At 39.4% G+C, this 21,235-nt stretch overlaps 2 protein-coding genes across 3 annotated transcripts in view; one reads left to right on the top strand and one right to left on the bottom strand.

Annotated features, from left to right (window-relative positions):
- The window catches only part of LOC115630084, a 160,872-nt gene that overhangs the window by 62,963 nt on the left and 76,674 nt on the right, over positions 1-21,235 (bottom strand). For both annotated transcript variants that reach the window (XM_030526710.1, XM_030526709.1), the window contains exons 3-4: positions 5,120-5,629; positions 1,907-2,873 (exon numbers count right to left, since the gene is read on the bottom strand). In XM_030526710.1, the coding sequence (XP_030382570.1) occupies positions 2,690-2,873; positions 5,120-5,586 (651 nt within the window). In that variant the 5' untranslated portion in view covers positions 5,587-5,629 and the 3' untranslated portion in view covers positions 1,907-2,689. The remainder of the gene's footprint in view (positions 1-1,906; positions 2,874-5,119; positions 5,630-21,235) is intronic.
- Positions 16,462-17,168, top strand: LOC115630085. Its single transcript, XM_030526712.1, has 2 exons — positions 16,462-16,568; positions 16,629-17,168. The coding sequence occupies exons 1-2, from the start codon at positions 16,491-16,493 to the stop codon at positions 17,112-17,114; spliced, it is 564 nt and encodes a 187-aa protein (XP_030382572.1). The 5' UTR covers positions 16,462-16,490; the 3' UTR covers positions 17,115-17,168.

A 21,235-nucleotide genomic window follows, 5' to 3' on the forward strand; every position in this document is an offset into this window, starting at 1 on the left:
TTCATCTCACACCACCAACTATCAACCAATTCCAATCGAATACTTAGACATTCTAAGTAGACATTAGTATATTAATAAGAAAGCAATTATAGCTCAAACAAATAGAAGCGATCCAGTGACAATGTGGGAATCTTAAATAGTCTTCATCTTACACTATCAACTATCAACCAATTCCAATTAAATACTTAGACATTCTTACTAGACGTTAGTAAATTAATAAGAAAGCAATTATAGATCAAACAGATCTAGTGACAATGAGGGAATCTAATAAGAGCCTCTTATTATTATCAACAGATGCCTATCAAACCAATTCTAAGGAACATATCAGATAATAGTTCGAATACTTTTATGCAGCAACAATTCGAATAAGCACCTATTAGATAGTACAAAACATAAATCGGAATGGATGATAGCTGCTTTTAAGATATGTAGTTGAAAGAGACATCATCTCACCTATCAACCATTTTCAAATTTTGTATTTGACAGCATAAGAATAACTGTTCGAATCATTCTCCACAGTCAACAAGTATTTGCACACAGCTCTTGCAAAATATTTACTCCGCAGTGCTTACTTTCACACGCATTTCATATTTTTCATAGAAAATTGAAATCATACCAAAGGTATGCGAAAAATGCACTTTAAATTCTTTCCCACGCCCTGACGTATTTTTTCATAAATACATTTCGCTTGCGGATAATTCCGCTCGTTCAAAGTTATTTCCATTCTTATAATAATTTTGCATCGTTTCATTTTCGTAACAGGTGCGGTTTAATCTCTATGCTGTGCTTTCGCTAAAAGCGCACTGTCAGCGAAATGGAAAAGGACAGTTTTGCTGTAAAAGAATGTTCGGTTCACTATTTCGCTTGGCGGCTTATACCATAAACGAATAAAAAAGTACAAGCAATCAACAAATATTTGTAATTGCATTTAGGCATGCGAAACAATTGGAGTTCGAACAATTTCGGTTGGTTACCATCAATAGTACTATATTTCAAAGTAGATTCCCAATCGGTATTGTGTTGAGAAAATGTGATAACTTTTCGTTTTCGAATGGCTGTCTATTCTTCTAATTTTATGAACATTTTTATATGCTAATATGTTGATTCTAAGGCGCATTTAATAATACTAAGTAGTTGCTATTTGAAACGTTTCGCTTGCAATTGCTAATCGAAATATTTGTTATGTGAACTTAATTTCGAATAATTTGGTTGAAGATAATTTTTACGCTTCGTCTTAAATCGGTTAGCAACAGAATCATTATTTCTGTGCGAACAATTTTATTTCGTATCCATTTATCGACTATCAATAACATTATTTCAATATACAGGGTGCGCCATCTTTTATGTCGGTATGCAAACATTGAATATCTTTGAAAATAAACAACAAGTATGAGATATTTTTATTTAATTTGGTTCTGTACAATTTCTTGAACTGAGGTTTTCAACACTGGTCTACTCAAGTCAATTGGTTCACTAATGACAAAGTTATTCAATATCTACATACCGACATAAAAGATGGCGCGCCCTGTAAAATAATTGCTTTTCGGTGATTTGGCTTCGAATTAAGAGGAAAATCCCATATCCGTTACTTTACCACAAGAGCCATAATAAACTCAACTTGGGGAGTTCAAGTGGCGAAAAAAAGAAGTAATATTTGAAGAATACGATTTTTCTTAATTACTGAAAACGAACTTATGAAGAAGTTAAGTAACTGAAGCTTTAGAAAATATGTTAGGCAGAGAGATGACATAGACATAGTACCATATATGAAATCGATGAGATGTTTTTGGTTTCTTTTTAGCTATGAAAGGTAGGCATTCCAAAAGATAATGCCCATATCCTTTGCTATTTATAAATGCATGTGTGTATATGTGTGTGTGGGAATAATATTTGACGCGACACTTACCATATTTATATGTTACTCTGTTGCTTAGTTATCGCTGCGTTGATTTATTTATTAATTGTAGAGTTAGATACGTTAAAAAATGCTCGGGTGGTTCTTCCTTATATACTTTGTCGTCATATTTAGCTTTCCGTCTGTTTTATTACTTTCTGCAATTAGTTTGTTGCCTCAAACACTTTTTATTGTTGCCGCTAGCTGTTCAGCTGGCAGAATGATATGGACAGGTGAATCGAGTGCGTTTCGTAGTCGTTGATGGGTGGATGTGGTTGGATGATAGTTGGTTATATGGGCGAGCTCTGGGCTCTGGGCTATGGGGGGTGCGGGTGTCTGCAGGTGTGCGAAAATTTTTGCAATTTTACTGCCAATTGCAAAAAAAGGAAGGGAAAAAAATTGTGAGTGGCTTTTTTGTTTGTTGCCAGTGCTCGCTGTTTTATCCTCGCGGCTCGTCCCGTCTCGTCCTTCTTTATCACGTTCGGTTGCCTCCAGTTGCAGTTTCATTTCCACATTTGCGGTTTCTTTGTTGTTGTTCTTGTTGTTATTGCGGAAATGTTCTTCTTCTTCTGCTACTGCAGCAGCTGCGGATTTCTGTCTCGGTTTCTGTTTCGCAGCAACTGTGCTGCGTTTTTTTTTTCGATCAATAGGCTGGGAATTGGGCTGAAAACAACACAAAATATTTATAAATTTCCTAGTCAGTGGTTCCTTGGTAAGTGTCGGTTTGGTTTTTGCATTGGCATTGGTATTAGTGTAGGGTATTCGTCGTCTCTCCGTGCTTGCCCCTCCAACAGCTTATGTCTGAACGGGCACATTGCTGTCCGCCTCCTGTAGCACCGGCGCCGCCCAAACGCCGCTGCCCGATCGCGTCTTCCTCTGCTGCACAATCCCATCCATAATGTCCAGTTGCAAGTTGTGTATGCTGCCACGATGATCGGTCAAAGGAGGCCCGGCGATGACACTGCCACGTCGACTGCCACTGCAAAATGAGACAAGTTGACAATTTTTTAATCAAACTATGAACAAACAGCTTCTTGCAAGCATCCCTCTCTCCTAGGGAACACAAAATTGTATTTCTCCCATACTAAGTAGGTTCAGCATCTCTGCCAAAATGTTGGAAAACCTGTACAGTTTGTTACCAAGGAGAGGGGGACATCCACTTCACATAAACTACACAAAAAATGTTTCATGTGCGCTGCTATTCTCAAGTGAGCAACAAAATCAGTTGAGAATTGAACCTAATTAGCATTAAACATTAAACAGAAAAGATTGTTTTTCCATACTGGCAATTATTATTATTATTTTGAAACCAATTTAGAAGCATTTGTTTCGCAGAGTTTGCACAATCAGCTGCAGAGATGTTTCCTCTTTCCTCTCTATTTATACGTGGAGCTTAAAAAATGCACCTGAATGCAACACTCGAAAGACTTGTTTGCCACTTAAAATACAATTTTTTAACAAAAAAAAAACAAATATATATATTACTCGTTGGAATTGTTTTTTTTTTTTTTTTTTTTGAATTTCTTGTCTACCGTGCGGTTTGAAGGATTGCATTTCTTTTTAAATTTTTATGCCCAAATGTTCTTAAAAACAAAACTTAATATGTACTTGTGTTTTATTTTTTAAAACTCTACCGAATACTTCAACTAATTTTTAAGCAAAGCCTCCTTATGTTAATAATTTACATAGAAAAGAATATTTCCCCACATCTACATGTTTATAAATCGAGCTAAAAATGTTACAGTGTTCCTGATGTTACAATTCGAAAAGTCAGTAATTTAACAAGTTTTTAATCAGTTTTGTCCCCTGTCTGTAATTCATAAGATAAACATTAAAAAAAACTAAAAACTAAAAAACAAGAAAAGCTTAACTTTCTTTTTTTTTCTCAGAAAGACATTTTTTGGAAACTGTAAAGAAAAAACTATGTAATATGTGACGTAAATCGACAACCAGAAACTACAATTAAGTTCCAACTAAAGGTCCTTATATGTAACACCCATAGATACTAACGTCTAGAAATGCTTTAAGTGCAAGGCAACTTACAAGGATATGTTAAGTGATCTTGTATTTGTGAAACAAGACTTTACTATAGATAGGTAGAAAATCTGTAATACCAAACAAAACCCATTAAAGACTCTAAGAATCTGAAATAAAATAAAAAGTAAAGGCCATCATCGCGCCTCTCACACACAACAACTCATCGAAGTTTATGATTTTGTATTGGAAAAACCCAAAAGGTATTGAGAAAGATGCGCCTTTCGAAAGCCTAAAGAAGGGCTTTACTTCGAGGCAGTCTTACCTTTATTTCAGAAAAAGTGTCGACACGCAGAGAAACAATGCACTTAAGAGTTGGGAGTCGACAGTCTCGAAAGATTGATTTTAAAAAGAAGCTGAAGGCTATTCAGTTTCAATCTGTCCGTATGTTATCCTCATTCTGTTCTATCGGCTGCAAAAATGCAGCTTCCGCCCCAAATGAGAGTTTTTCAGAACATGTTCGTCCTTGCACAAAAGACTGCTTCATAATTCACGCGAAATTCGCAGGCTAAGCACGCTTGGGCGTGTGGGTGCATGTTTGAACATGAACACACACACACATGCACACACACATGCACACACACATGCACATGGTATATGGCAGGGAGCACATCGAGCTCGTAAAATATGCATGTGGCAGAGGAAAGGAAGCAATGAGGAGCTGCAACATTGTGCCGGAAACCATTTAATGGTCGGAGGAAACCGGCAGAAATTTAAATTTCTTGACCACGCCAGCATAGCAACCACAAGCAGTTGCCCAAGTCAAAGGGAATTTCGCCGACCCATCCCCAACAACAAAATGGCCAGTAGGCGAGCTCTCGTCCCAGTTGGCTGTGCGCTGGCTGTTTGGTAGCCGACGGGACGGGTAAAGGTAAAGGTAAGGTAAGGTAACAAAATTCAATTAGACGCGCCACATAAAGTGCTCAAGGCTGAACCGCAGACTGGCCAGTACCTTTCCTTTCCTTTCCTGCCCTTCCCTGCCTTTTCATTACCATCCAAACAGCCATACTCCATCGACATCGCCATCGCCACAGCCTCCTTCAACCCCAGCTCGTGCACTTCCGCCATTAATGGCGCACAAAATTCCCAATTACGCACAGCAGTGATGAGCGGGCAGCCCATGTCATTCCCAGCCATTGCCAGCCATTGCCAGCCATTCTAAACCATTCTGTGTCGTTCAAATGCAATTACCTCAATGTCACGCCGGAAATGGACTCGCGCCGATTTCGTCCGAATAGCGTTGGTGGGACCGCCGATATGGTTACCACCGAATGCCGGCGGCCACCTGCCGCCGGATTGGCCTTCTGCGAGAGCGTGGCCAAAAACTCCACCTCCTTTGGACTGAGACCGCCAGTTTCGCCGCCAACCTCGGACAAACGACGCACCTGACTGGCCGTAATGCCCTCGGTAATTTGGAGCGATGGCAGCGAGTGCTTCCGACGCTGCTGCATGTCTGGGAACGGGCAGAGCAAGTACGGATTTACCGGTGAGTCTGGCTCCGAATCATCGCTATTCGAACGCTTCGTAGTGCTGGGATCAACGCCTCCAGCTGCACCCTCGAGATCATCACCATCCTCGGCGGTGTTGGACTCCTCGACGACGATGAGCGGCTCTTGGGTGCTCAGATTAAAGACGGGCGTGAACGAGGAGCGTCGCATCTTGAGGCTCTTCAACTCCTACTGCTACTTCCTTGACGGTGCGCTGCAATGAGAGCAAAAACGAATATTAAGTACTACAATTTTTTAAGCTTTTATTAAATATTATTGCATTCATAAGATAAGGCGATTCCCTATTGTTGGTAATTTTAAGTTCCATATTTGTTTCAGTCTAGTATCCGAGTAGTATTTTATATGCTCTTGGAACCTATAGGGTTGTAGCAAAAATCTCTACAGATTTTGCATTTGGCTGCTTGAAAAGCCGCTCGAGAATTCTTGCGGAATGTTTCCGATTAAACATTATATTAATATACTGTTTGGTCATCCGGCCAAAAACAGCCAAAACCAGCAGCACATCATAGTTAATAAGTAACGTAAATAACTCAATGCAAAGTGCTCGTTTTCTTGTCGCTTGCTTTGCATAGCAAGCCGAGCACTTAACGTTTCCTTTTGTTGCCATAAATTTGCATAGGCTGCTGCGCAGCCGCCACATATGTACTAGTTATTGTCGCTAACTCTGCAAGTCAAGTTCGTTTTTCGTTATCGCATCTGGTACGGAGAAGCTTAGCTTTCCGTCTACCAGCATAAACTTTGTAAATCTCGGCGATCGCTACCTATGCAAAATAAACATTTGTGCACCTCTTTTAAATTGAACAATTTCGTTTCGCTTATTTTGCAAATATTTCGCCAACATAATTTCGCATATTTGGAATCATAAAAAAGCTTATGATTATACATTTTGGTGACCCCGACGTGATTAATAATTCCACAAAACCTTGCTTAATCGCGTTAAAAAACAAAAGCGTACATAATTGAGCTCATTGTACACAAAAAATATTCAAGTACATAAGTGCAAAAATATAAGTTCATAGTGCCTACTGTACCGCCAATAAGCAGCCGTGTGAAGCGACGTTTTTGAGGGCAACGAACATCAGCAGATAAAACAGTTATTCGCGCGCGTCATTTATCTCTGCTATTTTCGGTTTTCGGTTCTCTCTCGCGTTCACAATGTCTGAGAGCGACGGTCAAATGCGCGCCTTCCAAGCTGTCGCATCAGCTGCTGCTGACGTAGCTGATGCAGCGACGCTTGCGCCAACAGCTTCGACGTCAACAGCTGTGGGCAATGCAGTGCAAGCTACGAGCAATAGTGTTGAGTTTTATAAGCGCAAGGCGCAATCATTATATGCGTGGGCGCTTTCTATTCAAAATAAAATAAATGATTGTGAAATTGACAATATTTCAGAAAGTGAGCTGCGAAAACGTGTGGAAATGCTGCAAAGTATTCAGGCCTCTTTTAATTTGGTGCATGACAAATTAGAGGAGCTGGACTTTGACGAGATTGGCAGCAGTTTGCGCTGCAACTTTGCTGAGCTGGTGGTCTGCTTGGAGGGCCGCCTGCTAAATGCAATACAAAGGATGCAATCTGGCGCGCCGCCGTGTTCGACGCTTCGGCAAGATGATCAGTCTACCATTGTGATAACTCGGTCTCGTTTGCCTGAGCTTAAGTTGCCTACATTCAGTGGTGGATATACTGAATATGCAGATTTCGCTTCGATGTTCACATCAGTGATCGCCAAGGATCCAGATCTCTCCGATGTGGAAAAGTTGCAGCATTTGAGGTCAAGCTTAAGAGGATCTGCGTTGGGCACGATTCGTGCGCTTGAGATAAGTGGTGCAAATTATTCAGTGGCGTTAGACCTACTCGACAAGCGGTTTAACAATAAGCGTCTTATTTTCCAGGCACACATCTCCGAGATTTTGGGCATTAAAAAGGCTGAAACTACAAGCAAGCTGCGAGAGTTGTCCGACAAAGTCAACGCAAATATGCGTGCACTGTTGAGTTTGGGCAATATGCAAGATGTAGCTGGCAGCATCGTCGTTCAGACAATTTTGGGCAAGGTGGATGCTGCGACGCAGGCAAAGTGGGAGGAAGCCGCCCCATTAAACGTTATACCGTCGTGGGAGCAATTTGCGACGTTCTTGGATAGCAGGTGCCAAAAATTGGAAAACATCGAGCATGCAATGGCATCATATTCGTCGAATTATCAGGTGGGAAAGAACAAAAACACTAACACCAAACGCTCGTTTGTCGCCACTAACCCATCCGCAAATGGTTGTCTGTTTTGTGACATAAATGCACACGAAATATACAGTTGCCCACTTTTTGGTAATTTGTCGCCTGTACTTCGTTTAAAGGAAGCGAAACGCCTCTCTCTGTGTATAAATTGTCTTAGAAAGGGACACAGAATGAGAACTTGCAATTCTGGATCGTGCAGAACCTGTGGTGCCAAACATCACAGTTTATTGCATTTTAATAATTCAGCTGCCGTAAATTTGATGCCTGAGCAATCGTCCGCTTCTGACTTACACTCGCGGCCGTCTTCATTGTTACTGCCACGTAGCGCTCTCGCAGCTGTTTCGCCATCATCGCTTGCTTCATTGCCTGCCCAAAATCTCGGCTCAGATGTTGTGCTCTTGGCCACCGCTGTCATCAGCATTCAAAATCGCGCCGGGACTTGGGTACCCTGCCGTGCACTGCTCGATTCCGGATCACAGTTGCACATAATAACTTCGCGATTCGCTCACCGGCTCCAACTTCGAAAGACCAAGTCGTCGGCCTCTGTGTCTGGTCTTGGTGACGTCAGTTTCAAGTCTGATGGTTGCACTGTGCACTTATGCTTGCAATCATTGGTCACTGACTATTCCGCAAATATTACTGCTTTGGTCGCTCCTTCCATTACTGAGAACCAACCAAATTTCACGGTTGACATATCTCATTGGGATATACCAAGCAATGTCCGCTTAGCTGATCCGGCGTTCTTCAAGCCACAGCAAATTGATATGCTTATCGGTGCCAATGTATTCTACGAGTTGTTGTGCGTAGGTCAGATTAAACTGGCTGATGGCCTGCCACTTCTGCAAAAGACTCGTTTGGGCTGGATAGTTACTGGAGGTGGCTCGCAGCGTCAGAAATCTGCTTTGGTTGCATCCAAGTCTCCGTCTACACAGGATTGCAATACACGAATCGAGCAGATGGTTCGCTCTTTTTGGGAACTCGAAAGTGGTGTCGATCCGGCTGTAAAACTCACCAAAGAAGAGTTCGACTGCGAGGAGCATTTCAAGGCTAATTACAGGCGCCTGCGTACTGGCGAGTATTCCGTCCGATTGCCTGTAAAGCTCAGCACAGATCTGCTTGGCGATTCCTATACGCAAGCCTATCGTCGGTTCATAAACTTGGAGCGAAAGTTAGAACGCAATCCACTTCTCAAAGCACAGTACTCTGCATTCATTAAGGAGTATTTAGAGTTGGGTCATATGTCGCTTGTATCGCCAGTTTCGCTAAATTTGTGCAAGTATTTCCTGCCGCACCATTGCGTTCTGAAGGAGGACAGCACAACGACAAAGTTGAGAGTCGTGTTTGACGGTTCCGCATCCACATCCTCTGGTCATTCTTTAAATGACATCCTAATGGCTGGTCCTTCCATTCAGTCAAAGCTCGCAAACACGCTTCTTCGATTTCGCACGTTTCCTATCGCTTTAACAGGAGACATCTGCAAGATGTACCGCTGCGTGCGAGTATCAAATCCGGATAGCTATTTTCAATGCATTCTATGGCGTGACTCGCCTCAAAAGCCTATTCAAGTTTTCCGTCTTGATACCGTCACTTACGGTACAAAGCCTGCCTCGTTTCTCTCCGTTCGCACTATGCATCAGCTGGCTGAAGATGAGCATGAGCTATTTCCTATTGGCTCCGATATCTTGCGCCGCGATTTTTATGTTGATGATTTAATCACTGGTGGTGCTTCTACAAACGAAGTCATAGAAATTATGAGACAAACCACAGGGCTACTTGCCAAGGCTAATTTCAAGCTAAGGAAGTGGTGCTCCAGCAATCCTGATGTGCTCAAACAAGTTCCGGAAGAAGACAAAGAAACTCTAGTTAAGTTTGATGATGGCAGCGACATAACAAAAACTCTAGGACTGTCGTGGGATCCTGCGACGGATTTATTCATTTTCACGTTTCTGCCAGCATTGACATCTGGTCGAATTTGCAAGCGCACTGTTTTGTCAACTATTGCCAGATTTTATGATCCGCTTGGCCTTATTGGACCAGTAATCGCAAAGGCTAAGATATTCCTGCAGGCGCTTTGGAGAGAAAGGCTTGATTGGGATGAAAGCCTTTCAGCATCATTGACAACATCTTGGCATAATCTTATTGCAGATTTTGAGCGCACAAAGCAGCTGAAATTTCCAAGGCTTGCACTTTCTGTTGGTGTTTCCATTGAAGTGCATGGTTTTAGTGATGCCAGCATAGATGCCTATGGAGCTTGCGTGTACATCATTTCGACCACGCAAGGCCAATCTCGTGCGGAGCTGCTGTGTTCCAGATCTCGTGTGGCGCCGCTCAAATCGTTGACCGTGCCCCGACTAGAGTTGTGCGGAGCCGTTTTGCTGGCACAACTCATAAACGAAATATCTCGTATGGAGTTATTCGACTGCAAGTTTTATTGTTGGTCTGATTCTGCAGTAGCGCTATCTTGGATTCGCAGCGAGCCATCCAGGTTTCAAATTTTCGTTTCCAATCGCATCGCAACTATTCAAGAGTTGACCTCTGGCATGGAATGGCGATATATTCCAACCGATTTAAATCCTGCGGACATACTTTCACGTGGAGCTTTGCCCAGCGAATTAGTCCAGTCCAACTTGTGGCTACATGGTCCCGCATTTCTGACGAAAGATAAATCTTCTTGGCCAGAGTCTTGCAATTCCGTCTCGTCGCTTCCTGAGCAGCGCTCTAAAGTGTTTGTAAGCACCACACTGTGCGAAGACATTGCACAGCAATGCAAATATGTTAACACATTTGGAAAGCTGCAGCGCGTGTTTGCATATGTATACAAGTTCCTGCACCGTGTACGAATTCCTGGGCTATCGGTGGACTGCATCCGTCATGGTACACTGCTGTTGATGCGCTCAATTCAAATGTCTACGCTTCGGGACGAATACAAGACCTTGCAGGCCGGACACACTTTGAAATCGTCTAGCTCCTGTCTTTCTTTATCTCCGTTTCTCGACAGCTCTGGATTGATGCGCGTTGGTGGCCGTCTAAGTAACTCTGCGCTCGACTTTGAAGCCCAGCATCCAATTATACTTCCAAGGCGTCATCCAGTCACGCGTTCAGTCATTATGCACTACCATGTCCGTAATCTGCATTCTGGACCTCGTGCATTGCTGGCCTCAATTCGGTTGCAGTATTGGCCAATTGGCGGTCGGAAAACAGTGTGCAGCGTAGTCAGCAAATGCACCATTTGTTTTCGAGCCAAGCCTCGTCTTGTGGAGCATGTTATGGCTGACCTGCCAAAGGATCGAGTTGATGCTTCACATACCTTTATGGTCACTGGTGTGGATTTTTGTGGGCCGTTTTTCTACAAAAGCGAGGTCCGCAATAAGGCACCAATAAAATGCTATATTTGCATTTTCATTTGCTTCGCCACCAAGGCTGTGCATTTGGAGTTGGTGAAGGATTTAACCACCGGAGCATTCTTAAATGCACTTAAACGCTTTATTTTGACGCGCTGTCGACCTACGAGGATCTGGTCTGACAACGCTACAAATTTCGTTGGCGCACGGAACGAGATGGCTGAGCTAAAGCGTCTTTTTGAATCCAGCGAGCACCTGCAGGCTGTGCAAGAATTTTGCCTTGCTGACTGTATTGATTGGCGTTTCATTCCGCCGCGCTCGCCTCACTTTGGTGGTCTATGGGAAGCGGCTGTAAAGACTGCCAAGCATCATTTCTACAGATCCGTCGGACTATCGCTGCTCGAATTTGATGAACTGCGCACGCTTGTATGCCATATCGGGGCAATTATTAATTCTCGCCCATTGTTATCCCTTTCAGAACATCCAGCAGATCTCGATGTCTTGACTCCAGCTCATTTTCTTGGTGCTGCTCCGCTGTCAACGTACGTTGAGCCTGATCTGACGAAGCTCAATTTCAATCGGCTGGATCGATGGCAGCGCGTGACGTACTACCAGCAGATATTTTGGGCTCGCTGGCGTGAAGAATACTTGACGCTTCTTCAACAGCGCTCAAAATGGCGAGTGTCGCAGCCTGGACTCTCCATTGATGATGTCGTTCTGGTCAAGGACGAGAATTTGCCGCCCCTCAAATGGCCATTAGCAAGGGTGGTCAGCCTCATCAGCGGCGCAGATGGCGTGTCGAGAGTTGCAGAATTGAGGACTTCCACTGGAACCATTCGGCGAGCCGTTCGCAAATTATGCCCGCTGCCGAAACAAGATGTTGTTGAAGACCCTGGTTCTTCAACAGGGGGAGTATGTTTGGTCATCCGGCCAAAAACAGCCAAAACCAGCAGCACATCATAGTTAATAAGTAACGTAAATAACTCAATGCAAAGTGCTCGTTTTCTTGTCGCTTGCTTTGCATAGCAAGCCGAGCACTTAACGTTTCCTTTTGTTGCCATAAATTTGCATAGGCTGCTGCGCAGCCGCCACATATGTACTAGTTATTGTCGCTAACTCTGCAAGTCAAGTTCGTTTTTCGTTATCGCATCTGGTACGGAGAAGCTTAGCTTTCCGTCTACCAGCATAAACTTTGTAAATCTCGGCGATCGCTACCTATGCAAAATAAACATTTGTGCACCTCTTTTAAATTGAACAATTTCGTTTCGCTTATTTTGCAAATATTTCGCCAACATAATTTCGCATATTTGGAATCATAAAAAAGCTTATGATTATACATATACAATTTATAATTTTTATGTTTTTATTAAATTTGATTATATTGTAATTAAAATTTAATTTAAAAGTTTTATTTTGAATTAAAAGTTTCATTTTTGCATTATTTTTGAAAATTAATTTGTTTTAAGAATATTTTCATTATTTTTTATTCGCAGTAATATTATATAGTTAATATTATTAAGAGTACATAAATGTACTTAAGATTTTTGTACTCTGTACATGAAATGTACATTGGGTTTGCGCGAGCTGAAAAATGTAAACGGCGTTTCCGGTAATCCCCCATAGGGGGAAGGGGGGAATCAAAAAAAATAAAACAATCATTGTGCAAAATTTGGTGTCTCTAGCTCTTATATTCTCTGAGATCCAGGTGTTCATACAGACAGACAGGCGGACAGACAGACAGACAGAGCTAGATGGACTCGTTTTGTCATGCCTTCTGTCTGTTACATTTTTCAATTCGCAAACCTAATATACTCTTGTACATTTCATGTACAGAGTATAAAAATATGCTAGTTTGGCAGAACAAAGAAAGTTTATGATAAAAATTCATATTTTAAAGCCGCATTAAAATCTAAAAAAAAAAAGTTGTTTTGGTTTTTTATTTTCATCCTTATAGCACACTCTGGTTGTCCGACTGATAATAATCATTTTTTTCTTCCTATACTTCCAAACAATGCATATTTATTGGCGGCTGGTATGTAATTAAAACGTTATAACCTTTCACCACTTTTTTTTGGCTTAGATGTAACTTTTCGATGAAAATGAAAATTTTATAGTTTTTTATGCGGATTGGTAATCCTTTTGTTCACTTTGTTTTGCATTTATTAAAGGTACTTATTAACGTAATTTTAATTTTTTCCAACAACATATTATGCCTCACAAGAGAGCACTGATTAATATTACTACAATATTTAACTGGCAATAGAAGTACGGTCAAATGTTGTCTATCTCTTCTGTAGATACAAATGCCAATTAAGTTTGCTTTTCGACTTGAATGGAACTGAAACATTTGAGAAGTACCCCATATTTGACATGATTTATGCCATCCAATCATTATCACTACACAATTAATTTGATAACAATTGAGCGGTAGGTCGGGAATAACATAGTTAAAGGTCTATCTGCCAACATGCAACATACCCGTATTTGTCAGAATCACGTTGAAGTTAGTGGGTGGGAAATACATTTCTGGACATATGTTTCTGTACAAATGGGCTACAAACAGCAACAATGATTGTTAGGGTTTCTCAAAACATACACCACCCAGCGCTTCCTTGACTTGGGTATACTTTGATTAGTTATGGCTCGACTCTGCATTAAATTTACTTTGCTTAAGTATAGAAAAGTTAAGAAAGTTGATAATATCGAGTTTTGTTTAATTTTTAAAATACGACTTAACAAATCCGTTGTAGGTCTATAACAACAATGAATTGAAGAGAAATGAAGTAATTTTTTACCCAAAAAAAAAAAAAAAAAAACTAGCTTTACGAATTATTTCCATTGCTGATTTTGTAAAATACTTATTTTTGTCAAAAAGTAAAAAGTTCTCTTCAATTCTCCATTACTGTACCAGGTAGATAAATTTATATATTCCCGTTGGTTTTAAATAATACATCATTATTTGCATTCTGTATTTTCGAAATATTTTATTTATTTCTTTCAACAAATCCTTTGTAAGTCTATAACAGCAATGAATTGAAGCGGAATTTATGATAAAATCCGCTTTTTATACCCTGTACCCGTAGGGTAAAAAGGGTATATTAGGTTTGTGCAAAGTATGTAACATACAGAAGGAAGCATCTCCGACCCCATAAAGTATATATATTCTTGGTCAGCATGACGAGAGAAATCGATCTAGACATGTCCGTCCGTCCGTCTGTCCGTCCGTCTGGATGAACGCGAGGATCTCAGAAACTATAAAAGCTAGAATAACCAAAGTTGGCATCCAGATTCTCCTAGGTCCGAGAAAGGACGAGTTTATTTTATTTTTTGGAATTTTCCCCCCCTTCCCCCGCTACAGAATTTCGTCAATAGCGTCCACATTTCAAACATTTCAAACTTTGCACACATAATTTATACATAATTGTCTACTGTTGTTCAAAATTTTATTCAATTCGGTCAATTCTAAGAAAAGTTATTAGCAAAACAAATTCTCTCCAGTGCAACCCCCCCAAACTGCAGCAACAAGTTCGCTCTTCTTCTTCCTCTTTTTGCTGCTGCTATGGGCGCATATAACTCAGTGACGGAAGTTTACCTGGGTACAGGGTATTACACTGTCGGGCTTGCTCGACTGTAGCGTTCTCTCTTGTTAATAATTAATTTAATTTAATTTGATACAAAATGAATTTAATTGTAATGAAACAAGAAAGGAATGCTAAAGTCGAGCAGGCTCAACTCTTAAATACCCTGTACCACCCCACAAAAAAGTAATTAAATTAATTAATTAATTTAATTTAATTAATTAACTAAATTAATTTAATTAATTAAATATAAAATATTCCATGCATGCATACATACATTTACATTTCCATCAGAATCGTGCCTTATGCGTGTTTGTGTACTTGCACATATGTATGTATGTGTGCATTGGGCCTGGTTATATGGCTACAACTTTCTTTCCAATAATTCTATCATAATGAAACTTGGTATACGGATATATAATTGGATGTGTCTACCAAATTTTAGTTCAAAATTCCAAGAATTACGGGAGTTAAAGAAAATCGTTAATAGGGGGGGAGTGGGGGGGTGGATCAGAAAAAATGAACAAACTCGTCCTTTCTCGGTCTCAGGAGAATCTGTATACCAAGTTCGGTTATTCTAGCTCTTATACTTTCGGAGATCCTTGCGTTCATACAGACAGACAGACGGACAGACGGACATGGCTACATCGACTCGGCTTGTCATGCTGATCAAGAATATATATACTTTGTGGGGTCTACCAAGCCTCCTTCTGTGTGTTCCATGTGCACTCGCACAAAACTAATATACCCTTGTACCCTTTGGGTACAGGGTATAAAAATTATAGTCTTTTAAAAATTATAACGTTTTATATATTTGCAAAATTATCTATCTAGGAGCACTAAAGAGCACTTCTTCCTTTTTGACAAAATTAAGTAGCTTACAAAATCAGCAAACAGACACACTTTTTTTAAGCAATGGAAATATTTCGTAGAGCTAGTCGACTTTTTATACTCTGTACATGAAATGTACAGAAGTATATTAGAATTGCGGGAGCTGAAAAATGTAACAGACAGAAGGAGGCGTGGCAGACCCCACAAAGTATATGTATTCTTGATCAGCATGACGAGACGAGTCGATCTAGCTCTGTCTGTCTGTCCGTCTGTCTGTCCGCCTGTCCGTCCGTATGAACACCTGGATTTCAGAGACTATAAGAGATAGAGACACCAAAGATGTCTTATGTGTGTACGCTATACGAGTTTGTTTTATTTTTTTTGATTTACCCCCCCCCCCCCCCCCTCCCCCACTTCACCCCTATAGGGGTTTTCCCAATTTTCCATTCGTATAATCGCCTATATCTCGGAGACTATAAGACCTAGGAACAAAATTTTAGTCCAAGATGCCTTATGTGAATACGCAGAAAATGTATATTTTGGAATTTTCCTCCCTTCCCCCTCTCCCTCACAAATCGTAACTCCCGTAATTCTTGGAATTTCGAATTTAAATTAAAGGCTTCAAAAAAGTGCCAAACAAAGCATGAATATTTGAATAGGATTAGTACGTAAGTAAAAGATGATTTTTTGACGATTTTTCAAGCTCGGCCGTTACATACAATGTATTTGTATGATGTTGCTTTTGTAACAGACTGTGTGTTGATGATCTGAAAAAGTTGAGCACAATCGTGCACAACAAATTAAATGCACTTGACAAATTCAAATGTCATTAGCATGCACGGCCTCTTCTCCCCACTTACTTGCCACAGAACACAAACACACAGAAATGTTGACGAGCGGAACTAACAAGGCGATGTGAGCTGATTTATTGAAACATGAAAATCGCATGAACTGTCAGTTGAAACATCTGCCAACGGCATTCATTATTGTTGTATAAATGCGCTCTTCTCAGCCGACATTTCCAGCAGATATAGAATTGATGCAGGGGGACTCCAACAAACAACTGCACCTGTCAATTAAATGTCAATATTAAGAAACAATTGTGCTTATTTGCTGTTATTGGCGATATGGCTGCTCTGTCGAAGTGCAACAACAATGGTTAGGCATAGAGGTCGAAATGTCACACTCATCTAAAAGGTCGTCTCTTTTTCATTGCAGAGAACCTGGACCTACACATTGATGGATATTACCTACGAGAGTTCAGACGACAGTAAATTGAAACTTGATTTGCATATCGATCGTTTGGGACGCGGCGAATATGGGCTCTCGGGCAAAGTCATCTTGGGTGTTGATCTGACAAACGAAACAGAGATCGAGATATTGGTATATCGTAGTGCCGATGGCAGCTCCGAGTACAAGCTACAGCCCCTTCAGATCGACCGTCAATCTATATTCCAGGCCATTAACAACTACTACAAGAAAATGGTAATGGCCAGTGTGGCCGAGTGCTCCGATTTGCCCCAATTCAATGATACTTTGGAGCATGTCGGACCTGCCACATTTAATATCACCAAGTGCCAGTTGAGCACCGAACAGTTTCCAGCCTTCATGCCCGAGGGCTATTACAAGCTCCACTTCAATGGCTATGGACCCTTTGAGTTCAGTTCGGTGACCCTTTTGCGCATTGAGAAGGCTTTGTATTAAGTTCGATTTCTATTTTTATGAATTTTTTTTTGCCAATAAATGCATAAAAAATAACACAATAGTTTCCAATCATTTAAAAATAAGGCTTTGCTCGATTGGTTGGGTATTTACTTAGTATTTCAGATGTATTTAATTCATTTCATAATCGCACAGCTGCCACGCTTATTCGTACTCGTATTTGTCGTAAAATATAAATAATTGCTTCATAAATAATACAGAAAACGCCGCCTTCAATACATTATAGGCCCAACACTGCCCTACACAGAAAGCTCATATGTCAAGAGTGAACTTCATGGATATATAAAGCAAGTCGTCACAGATGTTGGTTGTGAAAGAACAAATCTCTTTGTAACAGTTTACTGTTCAGTTTCGTTGGCCAATTCGATTTAATGTATATGCCAGCAGCATGTCAAATATAATTCCAATTCATGAAATGTTGAATGGAAACAGAACTACAATAAATACAATTGATTTCTTTAATTGAAGTAATAAGAAATGTTTAAATTAAAATAAAAGTAATAGGTAAATAAATTCAACAGAATATTTAAAAGTCATAAATTTAATTCCCTTAAATGAGTTTACAAATTAATTTCTAAAATAATTTCTAAATAATAAATGTTAAAAAAAATTAATATTATGAATGATTAAACCACTCAAATGCTTCCATAAAATTTAATAGCTGTCCTCCTTGGGACAGATCTTAAATAAAGAAAAAAGATTTTAAAAAAAATAATATTATGAATGAAAAAAATCAAAAAAAGTTTAAAAATTCTCGACTTTACTGATTACTCATCTTTATTAAACTTTTTTATATTAATCATTTACCCTGATTATCCGTATCATTAGGTAGAATAATGTAGTGCTAGTTCTGGTTGGAAGTGAGACTCTTTTCTGCAACTTCGGAGAGGAGATTTTCCACTCAGATATCTACACAGTAGATGCCTACACATTAAATGTCTACAGATCAGCAATTATCTACACATTAGATCCTTACAGTTTAAATTTCTACACATCAAATATCTGCACATCAGATGTCTATACTTGTACATGAGATGTCTACAGATTAAAAGTCTACAAATCAAATATATACACATCATTGTCTTCAACTTATAAGTCAACATTGCTAGATGGCAAAAGATATTAGAATCGCCATTAAGTCCCCCTTGCCTGCTTCTAGGTATTGCAAACTTTCCGGCTAACCACCATACAGCTTTTCCCTTACAGCAGTGCAGGGTATACGAAAGGAGCTAACGCGCAATAAAATCAACACAAAACAATGCGCAAATGCTTGCCGCCGCCATTGGCTTCCTTGGCGAAATGAAAATGTTACAATTAATTGAATTGAAAGCGACGGCTTGGCATGGACGACACTGAACCCTTTTTTTGTGCACATACGCGCTTTTCCATTTTCCTGTTGTTTTCGCCTTTTTGTTGCTGCTGTGGCATAACAATAGGCGCCGTTGCCGTTCCCGGCAGGCGGCTCAAAGCTGATTGGGTGGGTCACTCCTTTCTGTGTCTGTGTCTGTGTGTGTGTGTGTGTGTGTGTGTATCTGTGTGTCTGCGTGTGTACTGATTTGCTTTAGCTTCCAAGCACTTTAAGTGCAAACGTAATAGGAAATATCAAAAAGAACGGCCTTTGAAACAGTCACAGCTGTTACATAACGATTTCAGCCAAACACAAACATTAGGAAAAACACCAGAAAGAATGCGGCGAAGCAACCAAAATGAGGGATAGATGTTTGTTTTTACATTACAACTTCTTTATCAGAGAATTGGGTAATGGTTGGGTAATGGCATTAAGTATGTACTACATATACTCGTATATACAAACGCGTACAATTGAATGTTTTAGGTAGCAGGAATATATTTTGAAATACAGAATTTAAAAATGCAGAAGCCATTCCAAGTTTCACCAATCATTTTCTGAGCTTCTGATGACTTTAAACCTATTATTTTTCGATTAAAATGTAATTGTTAGTAGCATTTGTTTCAGTTATTTTGTTATAATAACATTTATTCTTTACCCAATGGGAGACTAAAGAAACAATTTTTCGACTCAAACAATCCTAAGCTATGTATATTTAAAGCACTTCTAATACTGACACCACTTAATAGCATTAACAACATTTAAGAATATATTATAATGCGAGAAGAATGCAAATTGTTGATGGAAATCTTTTGCCTCAAAAATGATGCAAATGTTATCTGTGATAAAAACATGGAATATGTTAATAATAGAATAAAAACAGAATAAAAATGTGTTTTATTACTGTTATACATAGTACATATCTTTATGGTGGTTACTTATTTCATAGTAAAGCTAATTTTTTTCTAAATATTTACTAAGTTAAAAAAAAATCATACATGTAGGCGACGCGCCAATATTGATTCCAACAATAAAAGTCTGTCTGTCACCCACATGTATGTGTGTGTGTGTTTGTGTTTTTGCTGATACTGCTTTTGGTTTGTTGCGTCAATAATGAGCGCTATTAATAGGCCACAGCATTGCTGTGATTCCATTCAATTTTCGGCACTCCACATGATAAACTTTTGCAATACTTCATCAACATAAAAATAGGTCATGTAATTAACAAATAGCGCTGACCACACACAATTCGAACTTTGTCCGTGCACAGTCGAATGCTCCTAAGGCGAACTTTTTTCAGTAATTTGGTCACACCATCAAGCCAGCCAACGCAATCTCAACAAAAACAAATCCTACAAAAATAGCTCTTGTTTAACAACAACTAATTGTGCTACTGCTATTAGCTGGAACATCTGACAAGTTGTTTTATCCTCGTATATTGTCTTAAAAACTATGTATCTCAAGAGATCAGCATTAAGGCTTTTTTCAAATTTATTGTTAAGCCAAAATACGTAGCATATTTGAATAAATTTGGAAATAACAATAAAAAAAAGAGCAGCCCGAAACAAATTCGACACATTTTGTGGCTACTTTAAAAAGACATCATAGAGAAGAAAATAATGAACCACAATAGAAGTCGCCAATGAAATGCAGGTTTCCATAAAAAACAACCAGAGTTAAAGGTCCATGAGACTGTCAAGGCTGTCGAAGTTTACGTTTAAGGCGCAGAAAGTACTTTAGATGATAAAGAAGAGCAGTGAGAAGTAAAAGAAGTGTACGATTAACTGTAATTTCTGTTCACAAATATGGAAGAAGAAAAGGGAATTATAAAATTTGTCTATTTTTGGTAACATCCAAACGGATTTGTGGCAGACCCAAAAAGTATATTCGTGCATTCCTAGCCGACATGACAATAAAGCATAAACTTAAGAAAAGACAAGTATATTTGGACCTTCTTTCTTTCTTTTTAGTTGATGTTGTAGAAGCTATATAGAGATACACGTATATAATTGCTTTGAGCTTCGGTGATTATTTTCCCCCACTTATAGGTCGAATTATTCCGTTTGGCAAGCCAGCAACAACATTTCCAAACAAAAATGGACTCATGTATATATGTATAAAGTTTATTATTATAAGCATTTTTTATACTATACATACAAAAAAATACTGAAAAAGAGTAATTAAGATATTGCTTATTTAACTTAATCATCAACAACTGAGTGATGGCTTGGCAATTTTTTTAACTGCTTTTCGCGATGACTTCTTCTCATAAACTAGCCTATTAAGGTTTCCAGCTACCCAGATCAACAATATCTTACATGTATGCTAACATTTTTGTTTGGAATATATTTACAAGACCCATAGAACTCAAAAAAAAAAAAAAATACTCGTACAATAAAAGTTGAATTCCTATTCGCATTCATTTTATTTTGTACACGAATATCCTTCTGACATAGCCAGCTTTATTTTTCAAATAACAAGATGCTTCTATGATAGGCTTTCTAGCATTATTTATTTGTATATCCGTCTTTAGCTACCTTTACCTGCCCATCCATAATAGGTTGTTATACTTTTGATATATTTATAGAGCTGATCAAAAATTATGAAAAATAAAGCATATACTGTAGAGCAATTGTTATTTCCTTTGATTTCTATACAAGTATAATGGTTTGCCTTAAGACTGTTCGTGACTTACTGCTTTAAAGGCGTGTGAAGTAAATTAGCAAACAGGAAGTGCCTTATACAGATGTTGAAC

This window comes from Scaptodrosophila lebanonensis, unplaced genomic scaffold (genome assembly GCF_003285725.1).
Source record: "Scaptodrosophila lebanonensis strain 11010-0011.00,11010-0021.00 unplaced genomic scaffold, SlebRS2 tig00000311-arrow-arrow-pilon, whole genome shotgun sequence".
NCBI classification, from domain to species: domain Eukaryota; kingdom Metazoa; phylum Arthropoda; class Insecta; order Diptera; family Drosophilidae; genus Scaptodrosophila; species Scaptodrosophila lebanonensis.

Bases quoted from the DNA above. Each gene is read 5' to 3' on its own strand.
- LOC115630085 (XM_030526712.1), top strand. From the start codon at position 16,491: ATGTCAATATTAAGAAACAATTGTGCTTATTTGCTGTTATTGGCGATA. The intron at 16,569-16,628 runs GTTAGGCATAGA...TTTTCATTGCAG, and splicing joins GTCGAAGTGCAACAACAATG to AGAACCTGGACCTACACATT.